General features: G+C 39.5%; 1 protein-coding gene across 2 annotated transcripts in view; it reads left to right on the plus strand.

Moving 5' to 3' along the window:
- Nucleotides 1-11,055: 11,055 nt before the first annotated feature.
- SUGT1 (SGT1 homolog, MIS12 kinetochore complex assembly cochaperone) overlaps nt 11,056-15,068 on the plus strand; it is a 43,630-nt gene continuing 39,617 nt past the window's right edge. The window contains exons 1-2 of one of the 2 annotated variants that reach the window (XM_065895990.1): nt 11,056-11,227; nt 11,321-11,378. In XM_065895990.1, the coding sequence (XP_065752062.1) occupies nt 11,190-11,227; nt 11,321-11,378 (96 nt within the window). In that variant the 5' untranslated portion in view covers nt 11,056-11,189. The remainder of the gene's footprint in view (nt 11,228-11,320; nt 11,379-15,068) is intronic. The other variant, XM_065895991.1, reaches the window with a different exon arrangement.

Genomic DNA, 15,068 nt, shown 5'->3' on the forward strand with positions numbered 1-15,068 from the left:
AAGGAATTACAGATGGTGGTTTTTTAATTGAACATTTTCAGTTGTATGCAAACTATTGATTGATTCTAAGGTAAATTCTCCAAATGTTCCTAATTTTATAGTTACTTGTTAAAAATAATAACTTAGAGTTAATTTTGACTTTGTTAGATGAGGGGAGGAAAACCCAAGTGTTTCCTTTTGTTCTTCAAATGTTTCAGAATTCAATTGTGAAGGAACAGGCGTTTTATACTAGGAAGACATTCTTTTGAGATTTTTTCCAGTGGCTATATCATAAGCATTTTTAAAGTTTCTTTTTAAATTTTACATTGTATTAGCTTTTCTGATTCTTCTGTAAATACAGTACTTAAATATGACATCAGGAAATTTATATAGGAGCTATTTTCATTCCACTTGTATAGGTTAAGTCTTGACTCTTTCAAATGCAAGACACCTATTTTATGCCTTGTTAAAATTATGATTTCACTTAGATCGACTTTAGTTTGTTGCACTGTATATTGAACTATTACTATGTAAATTATAACATTAAAAATCGAAATGTGCCCATGATATCATGGCTGAACCTGTTTCAGAAGCAGGATAATATAAAAGTATCAGCCTAAGAGTGGCTCTCCTACTAACTAGTTGTATAACCTTGGGCAAGCCACTTGATCTTTCTGGGCATCATAAGAGGAGGGATGCATTGGATTAGATTAGATGATCTCCAATTTCCTATCTAGTTCTAAATTTTATGATTCTAAGCCCTATGTTTTAAGCGTATCTCCTACTGTAAATATAGCTAAAATATTGCAGAAAAATTAATGACCCTACAAAATTCATTTTGCTGTTACCTGTTAAGATTTGCCCTGAACCTGAATTCCTCCTAAATACTTTGTTCATTAACTCTTTAGGCCACTGTGCACTGTGGCCCACTAGTAAAAAACTTATGTTGCTGAGTGCTAAATGATATACTGCTATTCTGAAAGAGTCAGGGCTCTTTAAGGCCCCAGAAAGCAACCAAGCCTTGGGCTAATCTGGCTGAGTAGTCAGTTGCTATAAAAGCATAATTGCTTTATATTTTGGATCATTTTTTTTAATTGAGAGTGGGGGGAGGGGGAATTGCATACAAAGATATACATTATATATCCCAGTTTCTGAAATGCAATAGTTTTTAGATTACTTTTTCAACTGTAAATAATGTACATTTAATTTCACAAGAAAAATTGTTTTCTGCAAATTTTCTAGTATAGCAAAAAGAAATTTTTGTAGTTGAAAGAATCATTATGTTTAGAGGTCTAATGTTATATGTTTTCATGTTACAGAGTGAATTTGTATTTAAACAAAAATTTAAATTTTGGAATCCTCTAAACGTTTTTGTATCTTTAATTGGTTTATTATTAAATAAATCATGTAAAAATCCTGTGTTTTTGTTTTCAAGAAAATGTTCCTTAAGAACAAGTATACAGACAATGTTGCTAGTATTACAGTGTTATTAAACGTTTATATAACAGCCTCCATTAGTCAGATTAGAATTGCAGAATGTCATCCTCTCAGTTTTCCTTTCTACCATGCCAAATGGCAGTTTCCGGACACGACACAATGGATTACAAAGCTCCAAAAATTAGAAAATAAAATGTTCCCAGCGATAATATTAAACACACTCTAAAAAAAGTGTTTTCTAATTAGAAATTAGATCAGTTAATTGTTAAACTTGGAAAACACAGAAACAGAAAAATGTAACAAAATTAAAATCTCAATCCAATATGCCTATACCCAGTAGTAACTTCCACTTATTCATTTCCTCATGTCAGTTAATATTCTTCCCAAATATGATTTTTTTTTTTTTTTTGCAATACGCGGGCCTCTTACCGTTGTGGCCTCTCCTGTTGCGGAGCACGGGCTCCAGACGTGTAGGCTCAGCGGCCATGGTTCACGGGCCCAGCCGCTCCCCGGCATGTGGGATCTTCCTGGACCGGGGCACGAACCCGCGTCCCCTGCATCGGCAGGCGGACTCTCAACCACTGCGCCACCAGGGAAGCCCCCCAAATATGATTTTTAAAGGAGCATTCTTATCTCTGAAGATGGAGGGAAACAGAAGAATCTGAAGGAAAAGACCTTGCTAGTTTTCTCCAGTTTACTACCCTTAGCTCATACCCTTCTGTTCCATTGTTTTTCTGTGACTTTCCATTCTTCATCAAACCTAGTATAAAAATGTTCAGGCTTAACCATTTCTTTGAGTCTTCATTTCCTTATGGAGGCTCCCATGTTACAGAAAACTTAAATAAATTTATATGCTTTTCTTCTTTAATGTCTTTGTCAGTTTGAGTTTTAGGCCCAGGCAGGGACCCTAAGAGGATCAAGGAAAAGTTTTCCTCCCTTAGAACTCTAGCCATGCATCCCCTAATATAATCTCCCAGTACTGAACTCCTGAACAGGGACATAACTCTTACTCAGTACGTGGCCTTTCTACATCAAGTCATTGATTCAACATGTATTAAGGAAGTACCTGCAATGTTACTGTCACTGTCCTTAACTTATAAACCTGCTGCTTTCCTCACTTTCCATTCATTCTTTTTCTTAAAAATTTCATTGAAGTATAGTTGATTTACAGTGTTAATTTCTTTTATACCGCAAAGTAACTCAGTTATACATTTATATATTCCTTCTTTTTTTGGCCACTCGGCATGTGGGATCATGGTTCCTTGAGCAGGAGCCAGACCCGCGCCCCCTGCAGTGGAAGTGTGGAGTCTTAACCGCTGGACCACCAAGGAAGTCCCTATATCTTTTTCATATTCTTTTCCACTGTGGTGTGCCGCAGAGTATTGAAAATAGTTTCCTGTGCTATACAGTATGACCTTGTTGTTTAAACATGCTATATGTAATCGTTTGCCTCTGCTAATCCCAAACTCCCATTCCTTCCCTCCCCTAGCCCCCCCACCCACCCCGCTCCTTGGCAACCACAAGTCTGTTCTCTGTATCTGAGTCTGTTTTTATTTCATAGATGTGTTGATTTGTACCATATTTTAGATGCCACATATAAGTGATATCATATGGTATTTCTCTTTCTGATTTACTTCACTTAGTATGGTAATCTATAGGTCCATCCATGTTGCTGCAAATGACATTATCTCATTCTTTTTGATGGCTGAGTAATATTCCATTGTATATATGTACCACATCTTTATCCATTCGTCTGTCAGTGGTTCTTTAACCCACTGTAGTAGTACATTTGCCCTATCACCCTGAAATTACTGTTGCAGAAGTCACTAAAAAGGAATCAATTTCCATATTGCCAGATTCCCCCCTTCTTCTCTTTCTTGACCTCTCCAATATTTGATAACCTTTTATAACTCACTGTTCCTTTAAACTCTCTATTGCCTTTACTTTTGTGCCCAACTCTCTCCTGTCCTCTTCCTGCCTTTATAATAATTTCTTAATGTTCCTCTTGGGTTGCTCCAGAGACTTTTTCAAAGGTTAGAGTTCTCCCAAGTTTTATCTAATGATCACTGTTCTTCTCTGTTGTCTTCACCTTGTCCCCCTTCAATGTGTTCTTCCCCAGTGCAACAGGGGTGCACTTAATTGTACCAAGCCATTCAGTGGTTTCTTACTATTCTCAGCTGGATTTGAGGCCCTGCATGGTTTCACAAAACTCCTTGATCCCACCAGCCTTATCTTCAAATTTTACTCTCCAAATCATACTGTCAGATAGGATTTGGATGCTTTCAATTGCAAGGAACCAAAAAACCCTATTCAAAATTACTAAATAGTACAAAATTAGAAGTCTAAAGTTCGGAGGTTTCCAGGTTTGTTAATTCAGGAGCACAGTAGTGATATTGAGCAACCAGATTTCTTCCATCTTTCTGCTTTTCTCAGTATTTTGGTTTAGTTTCCAGGATGGCTTCTGCTGTGCTGCAAGATAGCTGCAGTAGTTCTTCTATGTTTCTGTTTATCAGTAAGGAGACCTTTCCCAGAGCACCCTGAGCAGCCATCTCTTCAGAGCTCATTGGCTAGACTGGTCATATATACCCCTTCCTAAACCAAGTGCTGGCCAAGGAAGCAGGATTACCATAGATGACATAGTCATGTGTTGGGGAGATGGACAGTCAAACAAAATTGGACTCCATAGCAAGGAATAAGGGAGGAATGATGTAGTCTACTGTCATCTATACACAGCCTTCTTCCCACACATATACTTCCAAAAATGCTCACACCTACAGGAAGCATGATTTCTCTCCTAAAGAGAGATCAGCTGAAGTGTCATCCAGCTACTTGATCCAGTTTCATGACTAGGGTCTTCAAGGTGATTCGCAGTCCTCTGTTTCAGACCACCTGTGGCCCCTGCTTTCTTGTCCTCCACTGCCACACCAGCATGAGCACTGGGAATAAATCTCTTTCCAAGGCTTCTCAGCTTTAGAATACATTTCTTGATGGTGTGAGTTTGATGTCCTGTCTCAGGGTCACCATTTTCCCAGTCTGGAGTAGTTGTCTTCAGTGCCTTGCATCCTTTCTTTTCCATCTGGCGGGTGATACATACTAGAGTCTGTTTTGTAGCATTCCACTTCCAAATACCAAACTGTGTGTCAGTTTGGGTTCTTGGTCGTTAGCAACAGAGATGGATTCTGGTTTTCAGCATAAAAGAAATTTTATTAGAAGAATATCATGCAGTTTACAGAATAGACAAAAAGACTAGAGAATCGGGGTCAGTCTGAGTCACACAGTTAAACAAATCGCAAAACCATATTGCACAACTGGTCCACTTGTAGCCACTGTTGCCAAGCACCTAAACACCGAGCTTTGTACCACTGTCTCTACTGCTTCCGAAATTTGAGAGAATAGAATTTGCATCGAGAGAGAATAACCAAGGTCCTTCCTTGACTCCTTACGTTAACTAGCTACCAATTTATGTGACTGGCTGCCCAAAAGAATGACCGACGTCCTCTATCGGGGCAAATCTAGATTTTTATGGGGTACACAGTTTGGTGGTTGGATGGGTGAGGGGAACTTACTTAGGAAAAACAGAAAAGTAGAATACCAACTTAGAGGGTTTGAAGGGGCTTATGCAAATGAACAGCTCTAAACGCTGTACTTGCCAACTCTTTGAGCTCCCTTTACTTTCCAGACCTCTGCACTTGCTGTCACTCTGCTTGGCACAGTTGCTCTCATTCTATTTGGCTAAATTCGATCTTCTACCTTCAGGCCTCAGCTTAGACATTACTTCCTCTGAGAGCTTTCTCTGAGTTCTTAAAAGTTCCCCACTACTGTCATAGAGCCTTTTAGTTTCTCATTTGGGCACAGATGACACTATAATAATTGACTGCTGGTATGTGTGATTCCAACACTACATTATAAAGAGCCAAGACTGTAGTCATTTTAGTACCCTCAGTCCCTACTGTAGTATCTCCACATAGTAGGTACAGTACTCCATAGTTATTAAATATGTGACTAAGCTACATACATGTTCTCCTTACCTGTTTTTATGTTCATGTTCTCATGTTGCTAACCACCATCTGTGTGCCAATGACTATCAATTCTTACCTACAACTCCGAGCTTGTTTTACAAATAGCTTTATAGAGCTATAATTGACATACAATAAGTGGCACGTATTTAAATAGAGTATAAAACGAAATCATCGCCATAATCAAGTAGTGAACCTACTCATGTTTGGTGAACATTAGCCTAAAAGTTTCCTTGTGCCCCTTTGTAACCACTCCCTTCCTGCTGATCTGCTTTCTGTCTACATAGATTATATTAGTTTGCATTTTCTAGTATTTTATGTAAATGGAGTCATATAACATGCGCTATATTTTTGGTCTGGCTCCTTGCACGTAGCGTTAACTTTTTTGAGATTCATCCATGTTGTAGTCTGTATCAGCATATTTTTCCTTTTATTACTGAAAAAATTCCCTTGTTTTCTTATAGTATTCTATTACATGGATATACTAGTTTATCCATCCACCTGTTAATGGACATTTGGGTTGTTTCTAGTCTTCAGCTATTATCATTAAAGCTGATAGAATATTCCTGTACAAATCTTTATATTGGACATGTATTTTCATATCTGTTGAACAAATACCTAGGAGTGGTCTGGCTAGGTCATACGATGGTTGTACCATCTTACATTCCCACCAGCAGTGTATGAGGCTTTCAGTTGCTCTACATCCTCTTCAACATGCTCTTTTATATTCAATATTTTTGCCATTTTAATGGGTGTGTAGTAGTATCGCATTGTGGTTTTAATTTCCCTAACGACTAATGATTTTGAGCAATTTTCATGAGCTTACTTGACATCCATGTATCTTCTTTGATGAAGTGATTGTTCAGGTTTTTTTGCCCATTTAAAAATGCCCTTGTTTTCTTATTACTGAGTTTTGAGAACTCTATATATTCTGAATACTAGCTCTTCATCAGATATATGATTCACAAATAACTTCAAAGTGCAGAAACTTCTAAATTTTCATAAAGTTTATCAACTTCTTTTATGGATCATGCTCTTGGTGTCATATCTAAGAAATCTTTGTCTAACCCAAGGACACAACAATCTTTTTTCTAGAAGTTTTATAGTCTTAACATTTAGGTCCATGATCCATTTTGAGTTAGATTTTGTAGATGGTGCAAGGTATATATTGAAGTTCACTTTTTTGCTTTTGTATATCCAATTTGTTGAATAGACTATCCTTTTCAATTGAAAAGTCTGAAAAGACTATCTTTTTCAACTGTCCTTTCTGCCCTCAATTACCTTTGGACCTTTGCTTAAAATCAGTTGTTCATACACATACGAATCTCTGGACTCTCTTTTCTGTGCTATTGATTTGTCTATCTTTGTACCAATACACAAGATTGATGTGTTGAAATCAGGTAGTGTTAGTTCTCCAACTCTGTTATTTTTCAAAGTTGATTTGGCTATTCTGAGTCTTTTGCATTTGTATTTAAATTTCAGAATCAGTTTGTCAACTTATAAAATGGAAAAAGTCTTTGGGATTTTGATTGGGATTGGGTTAATCAATAGATCAGTTTGGGAAGAACTGACATCTTAAGTCTGAATCATGAGCATAGAATCTCTCTCCATATGTTTGTTTAAGTGTCTTTAATTTCTCTCAGCAATATTTTGTAATTCTCAATGTATATGTTTTGCACATCTTTCATCAGATTTAATTTTCAGTATTTAATATTTAATGCTATTGTAAATGTCATTTAAAAAATTTCAGATTGATTTTTCATTGCTGACTTTGTTTTAATCTTTCCCCCTGTTGAAGCATAAAGTGCACAAATCTTAAGTGTATAAGTTGAAAAAATTTGATATGTGACTACATTACTGTAATTGTCACCTAGTCAAGATATATAACATTTCCCACATCAGGAAGTCTTTCTTCCTCATGGCCCTTCCCAGCCAGGAGATCACTCTCTGACGTCCCTCACAATGTTTTTTATTTTCATATAAATGGAATCAACCAGGATGTACTCTGTCTGGCTTCTTTAGCTCAACATTATGTATGTGAGGTTCATCCATATTGTTGTGTGTACTGGTAGTTCATTCTTAGTCTTTGATCTCTAGTATTTTTCTTCTGTGAAAGGACATTTAGGTTATTTCCAGTTTTTGCTACTGTGACTAATGCTGCAATCAATATTCTTGTACACAAACTTAAGTATTCTTTTCTCTTGGGCATATGCCTAGTGGTAGAATTACTGGGCAATAGGGTTCATGTATGACTAGCTTTAGTAGTGTCAAAGTTTTCTAGAGTAGCTATACCAATTTATACTCTCCCTAGCAATACGTGAAAGTTACAGGTGTTCCATATCCTTGTCAATGCTTGGCACTGGAATTCCTTTTAATTTTAGCCATTTTGGTGGGAGTGTTTAGTACCAAATTATGATTTTACTGTCCCTGATATAGCTATTGATGTAGAACTTCTTTTCGTATGCACATTGGCCATTTAGAGAACATCTGAAAATCAACCAAAGTAATTAACATTAACTTATTAAAGAAAAAATAAACATGGACATTTCAATAAAGGCAGAAAAAGCATTTCATATTGAATGCTTTCTCCCTAATGTTACAATCAAGATAGGAAGTCCATCATCACTACTTTTACTCAACACTATAGTAGACATCCTTAGCCAGTGACAACCAGCAAGAAAAATAAAAGGTATAATGATTGCACAGGAAGATGTCAAACCATCTATCACAGATCACAAGACACTGTGATGACTGAAATTCTAAAAAAGTCTACAAAGTATTAGAAATAGTAAGGGAACTTAGCAAGATGGTTGAATATAAGGTCAATATGTAAAAACCAGCAGTGTTTCTATACACGAGCAACAAATATTAAAAATTTAGAATGCCATTTAAAACGCATAAAAACCCTCAAATACCCAAGAATAAATTTAATGAAAGATATGTAAGACTTCTACACTGTAACCTACAAAACACTGCTGAGAAAAATTAAAGACCACTTAAATAAATGGAGGGGTGTATTATATTCATGGATTGGAGGAATCAACATAAAGATGTCAGAAAAAAAAGAAATGGAGGCAACCTAAATGTCCATCAACAGATGAATGGATAAAGATGTGGTATACAGATATACAATGGAATACTACTCAGCCATAAAAAAGAATGAAATAATGCCATTTGCAGCAACATGGATTGGTACAGAGATTACCATACTGAGGTAAGTCAGACAAAGGCAAATATCATATGATATCACTTAATATGTGGAATCTAAAATACGATACAAATGAACTTATTTACAAAACAGAAACTGACTCACAGACATAGAAAACAAACTTATGGTTACCAAAGGGGGAAGATGCGGGGAGGGAAAAATTAGGAGTTGGGGTTAGCAGATACAAGCTACTATATATAAAACAGATAAACTACTGCATAGGATAGGGAACTATATTCAATATCTTGTAATAAACTACAATGGAAATGAAAAAGAATATCCATCTATCTATCTGTATCTGAATCAGTCTGTGTACACCAAAAAGTAACACAACGTTGTAAATTAACTATACTTCAATTAAAAAAAAATTAGGCAGTTTTCCCCAAATAGATTGATCTATAGATTTGATGCAAGCCCAGTTAAAATCCTAGCAGGATTTTTTGTTTTGGGGGGTTCTTTTTTTTTTTTGAAATTAACAGGTTCTTTCTAAAATTTATAAATAAATGGAAATAAGTTCTATAAAATGTATAAAATGTAAATACAAAGGCCTTTGACTAGCCAAGGCAATCTTTAAGAAAAAGTTATAGGGCTTCAAGACTTATAAAGCTACATTAAGATAGTGCGGGACAAGGTTAGACAGACCAACGTAATGAGAACCTGGAAACAGACCCTCATATATGTGGTCATCTACTTTACAACAAAGGTGCCATAATCATTTAGTGGGGGAAATGGCAAATGACAGCCTTTTCAGCAAGTAGGGCTGGGTCAATCAATCGGCTATCCATAAGGGGGGAAAAGGAAACTTGATCCCAACCTCCTACCTTTCATAAAAATGAATAAACCTGTCTGTGAAAGGTAAAATAGTCAAGCAACTAGAAGAAAACACAGGTGACTATCCTCATGGCTTTGGAGCAGACAAGGCCTTACATATGACACAAAAAGCATTGATCACAAAAGGAGAGATCAGCAAACCCAGACAGTTTTACCTCAATTATTTCTGTAATTCTTACGATCCCCTACAATCACTAACCTATTTAAGAGTCACTTGGCCTGTAATACAGCAGTTGTCTCCCAACAACTGTTCTTTTCCCTTTAATCAGTCTTCCATAGTACAGACAGAATAACAAACATAAAAATGCAAATTTAACTGTTACTGCCTTTTTTGAGTAAAAATCCTATAACGGGTTAACATCTTTAAGAGAATTACATCCAAACTTCTCAGCAGATTACAACTAGCCCTTTATGATCTGGCAGTTACCTGCCTCTCCACCACCCATTCAGTCTGCTTCTAGCTTGAATTTTGGCTCTACCAATTTCAGAGTTCACATTATCACTTTCTAACATTCGGCCTATTCTGCCTGAATTGCCTTTTCCATTTCCTTCACTAATTCGAATTCATCTTTCCAGACTGAGGTTCCGGTACAACATATTTGAGGATTCCATCCCTTGTTGCTATCACATCACTGACTATTGCCCTTCTTTGGTTTTAGCACTTTGAACAAAACTGGCTTTAAGTTTCTGGAAGGCGTTAACATCACTGAATCCCAGGACTTAGTTTAGATTCTGGATGTGGCAGACACTCGAGTTCAGTTACTTGTTTACCTCTACTGAGAGCCGCTCACTCCCACTCCTTCCTGCCCCCCTCACCCCCGTCCCCATCCCCGTCCCGTGGAACTTGCTGGAAGTTTTTTTCTATCTGAATTGCACGGGTCAAAGGGCGGTGACGGAAGGCCTGACCAAAGAGGTGGAAAGTAAAGCAGCACTGAGACAAATTCAGGCCACCTTTCTCCCTTCAGTGCCTTCGGATGGTACACGTTTTTCTTCTGTCTGGGAAGCCAAGTAGGAAGAAAGCCTGGGCCTGTGTCGTTCTGGGGAAAGGAATAGTCCACCCACACCAGAACCAAAAGGTTTCCTCCAGTGCAGCCTCTGCAAGGGCGGAGCGACTTCCGGCGAGTCCGAGTCGTTTAGGGTTCCCAGCGCCAAGATCCCGGCATCGACGCGCCATCCGGAACTCGCTCCCGGAAAAGAACACGTAGCCGAGAACGTCACGGGTCACGAAAAGCTTGGCTGTCTCCGGGAGCCATGATGAGAGCTGCAGAGAAAAGGGAGCTCGATGTGCCTTGTGTTATTATTATTAACAGACATACAAACGACCCCAAACGCCACACGTTCCTGAGCGATAACAGTACGACACAAACGTCCTTTCGACCTACCACCCACTGAGTCTCTGCGGCTGTGTGGGTGCGCGCTGGGACTGGTTTACGCCGCCGCCCGCGTAACCATGGCTGCAGGGGGCGGGGCCTGACAGGCTGCTCGCCGGCCGGGGGTGGGGGCGGGGTGAGCCAGGAGAGACGGTCCTCCAAGGTCCCAGCCCAACCCGCGCCCGCGCTTCACCTCCCCTCCCCTCGCGGCACGCTACGTGGCTGCTCATTGGCTACGTAGGACGGATGCTCGGTTGGTGTTTCTCCAGAAGTTTCCCCCTTGGGCGGCGGCGGAGCTGGTAACCTCGGTAGGAGCAGCTCCAGCAGCGGTAACAGTAACTATTAGAGATGGCGGCGGCTGCTGCGGCACCTGCCGCAGCCCAGAGGTGCGTGTTTTTCCTTCTCTTTGCTATCATTTGTATCCCCCTTCGTCTTTCTTTAGTTAGAGATCCCTGCTGAAGTCGTTGTTTTCCTGGCAGGTTTTTCCGGAGCTTCTCTGATGCTCTGATCGACGAGGACCCCCAGGCGGCGTTGGAGGTGAGAGAGCCGGTTCACTGTGCTCTGGGGAACGCAGCCGCGTTGGGTTCCGGCCCACCCCGCCTCTTCCCAGCACTGTCTTCCTGGGGTCGGGGCTGCTGCTTTTCCTGTCTCAGCCCCGATGTTGACAGACTCCGCCTCTCCCTTCTGTGTCCCGCAGCGGCCCGGTTACGCTTCCCATCCCTAGTCCGTTCCTGCATCCTTGGAGCTGCTTAGTAAAACCTGCTCTCCATTTTGGGGGTAGAGGTAACATTCATAGTTGGTCTGAAAGGGTTGGTTTGTTTTTAAAATGGCATTTGTGACTGAGAGCAAAAAGTGAAATCTAAGGCTTGATGTTTATTCATTCGGTTTTTCGTTTGCCATTTCTGTGTACCAGGTTTGTGCTGAGTGCGTGTATGAACTCACACTATTGGAACAGAAACCTTTTCCCGTGTGTGCCCGAAAATTTACAGATGTCCAGTCACTGTTCATTATCCACTCATTTGTTTATTCCTCAAAACAATTTCTTGGGGGCAGCTGTGTGGAAGGCACTGTCTGCTCTGGATTAAAGTCTTATTTATGTATTTGACTGACTTGGAAGGCACTTTGTGTTAAGTGAAAAACTATAACGCTGTGAAGGAAAGCAAAAGAGCAAGAGTTAAATAATAATTTGAAGTAATAAAGAGAGCCCAAACTAAGAATACATGATGTAGTGGGTCACAAAATTTAGCCAGGGGTTTCTTGCTTTGAAGCATAAAAAAGAGGAAACTTTGTTTTGCTCTTATGGCTTAACATATGTAAGGTTAGGAATTTGAGGCAAGAGAACCTTTTTCCTAGCTATGACTTCTAAAAGAAATTTGTTCCGTGGTTAGTAGAGGAGGTGACATTTGAGAAGAGGCATGAGGGAGTGAGCTTGGAAGCTCTGGGTAAAGATTATTTCAGGCAGGAAGAGGAGTCAGTGTCAGGATGCTGAGGTAGGAATGAAGTCAGCTGTGCAAGGAGCAGCAAGAAGGCCCATTTGGTTAGGCTGGGATGAAAGTGGAGTAAGAAATGAGGTGGGGAGGAAACCAGGGCGTGGGTCCTTTGGGGCCTTTTAGATTGGATTATGCTTTTGGGGCTGGGATACGAACACCTTCAAATAAAGTGGTTGATTACTTGGTAGTGCTGTGATGTTTCCTAGTGATGCTTTTGGGATCACTATTAGAGTAATGTTACCAGAGGCACTGAGAGTTTTTCTCCATAATTCCTTATGTCAGCTAGATAGCTGTTAATTTTCAGAATCTACCTTTGTTGTGGTCCTTTTAGGCCCCATGCCTCCTTTGGAAATCTAGTTTATATAATAGTTGCTATTAAAGGATTAATGTAATGAATTCTTTGTCACGTTACATCTCAGTTACTTTTAAAATTATTTATTGAAGTGGGATATCTAACACAAATATTAAGTCTGTACTAATGAACTTGAAGTTTTACATGTATGTATACCACCCAGATCAAGATATAGAATACTTCCATTCTCAAGGCTTTCTCATGTTTTTCCCCAGCCAGTAATTCCTCTTACCCACCTGTTCTGTACTCTGTCACCATCAGTTAGTTTTTCTTGGACTTCATATAAAAAGTATCATACACTAGGTATTCAGTTGAGTGTAGATACTCTGTCTTGCTTTAATCATTATGGGAGATACATCCATAAGTTGTTTGCTTTTCACTGCTGTGTAGTATTCCACTGTATTAATATAGCACAGTTTATTCTAACAGTGAACATTTGGGATATTTCCAGTTGTTAGCTAGTATGAATAAAACCACTGTGAATTTTCTTGTACATGTATTTTGGTGAACACATGCAGTCCTTTCTTTTGGGAGTGCATTTGTTTTTTTCTTTCTAGGAGTGAAATTGGATAGTGTAGGTGTGTGATTAGCTCTAGTACATTTGTCCGTAAAGTGTGGCTCTTGGACCAGTAGCATCAGCATCACTTAGGAACTCAGAAATGCAAATTCTTGGACCCCACCCCAGATTTTGTTTTTTTTTTTTTTGGCTGCGCTGCAGGCATGTGGGATCTTAGTTCCCCAAACAGGGATCAAACCCGTGTCCCCTGCAGTGGAAGCACGGACTGCCAGGGAATTCTCCACCCCAGATTTTCTGAAAGTACTTATGACTCCGGTAGGCCAGTACTCCTTACCCGTGCATCTTACAGAAGAAAACAGACCAAAAGAAGTCCAAGTGATCTGTCATAGAGATGTATGCGGCCAGTTAGAGGCAGAATAGGGGCCTCAGGACACATGTTTCCTGATTCTTAGTCTAGTGCTGTAGAATAGCGGCTTTCAAAAGCATGATCCCCAGACCTTCTGCAGAAGCATCACCTGGGAATTTGTTAGAAATGCAGATTCTCAGGACCTACCACAGACCTGAATCAAAAACTGGGAGTGGGGAGAATGATCATGATAAGAACCAGCTTGTGTTAAGAGGAAATGTTCTTTTTAAAACTTAAGATGACCTCACAGAGATAAACAGGCAAATGTTAATTACTAAGTAATTGGTAATAATGAGTAGGGCCGGAACCTTGATGAGAAGTGAGAGTCTGTTTCCCTCTAGATTTTCCCAAGGGTTGGTTTAACAGTAGCTATTTTAAAATTAAGGTCGCTTGATATTAACATCAGTTAAAATGTCACATTTTTATGTAAGACCATCAATTAAGAATAAAGAGAAAGTGTATCAAGCTGATTACATTTTTCATTCATTAAACAAACAACGTTAGTGGCAAATGCTGTACTGGGAGCCAGCGAGCTAAAGATGAAACTACTATAGTGAGGGAGTTTGTAGTCTAGTGGAGAGAGACAGGCAAGTCAACAGATCATTAAAATATAAGTACTCCAGTGGAGTGGTGTATCAGGTACAGTAAAGAGCATAGCAGAGGCTAACTGGGGAAGTAAAAAAAACTTTGCAGAGGAATTCTCAATTCAGTAGAGGGAGAAAACATATATGTGGATTATGAGAATCTTTTGAGGTCCAGTGTGAGTAGTGCTTAAGAGCGTGGGCTCTGGAATCAGACTGCTTGGGTCCATATCCTGGTTTCAAGAAAGTTCCTGCTATCACTTTTCTGGATCAGATTTCCTGTCTGTAAAATGGGATTAACTAGGACCACTTGAAAGGGTGATTATGAGGATAAGTAATGTAAGGTACAAGGGTGAGGCCCTTGAGGTCGACATCTTATAGTTTCTCCTCTGGGTTCTAGCCACGCTGGCTTGCTTTCTGCTACCCAAATGTGTTGAGCTCAGTCCTGGTGCAGGGCCTTTGGACTTGGCAGTTCTTTTGCCTAGAACGTACTTTCTATTGACTACCTCTTGTTTTGCTTGGAAATGCTCATCACTCTAGATTTCTCTGAAATGTCACCTTCTCAAGGAAGATGTTTTCTCTGACGACCTTATCTGAATTGGGCCCCAATGTAAGCTTCAAGAGTGCAGGGGGTTTGTGTATCTGTTTACCACTGTGTTCTCAGCCTAGTGCCTGGGATGTAGTAGGCACTCAGGTGTGTTAAATGATTCCTACCACAGTTCTTGGAACAACTGTGAGGTGCATTTACAAGGACGCTGAGGCTAAAGAGATTAACTTGCTCAAGGTTATCGAATTTAGAAGTGACAGGTCGCAGGTTCAAGGCATCAAGGTCATCCTCTGGAGGAGTGGGTAGGATTGGGGTGTATGATATAATTGTTTGG

Source organism: Phocoena phocoena, chromosome 18 (assembly GCF_963924675.1).
Source record: "Phocoena phocoena chromosome 18, mPhoPho1.1, whole genome shotgun sequence".
Lineage (NCBI taxonomy): Eukaryota > Metazoa > Chordata > Mammalia > Artiodactyla > Phocoenidae > Phocoena > Phocoena phocoena.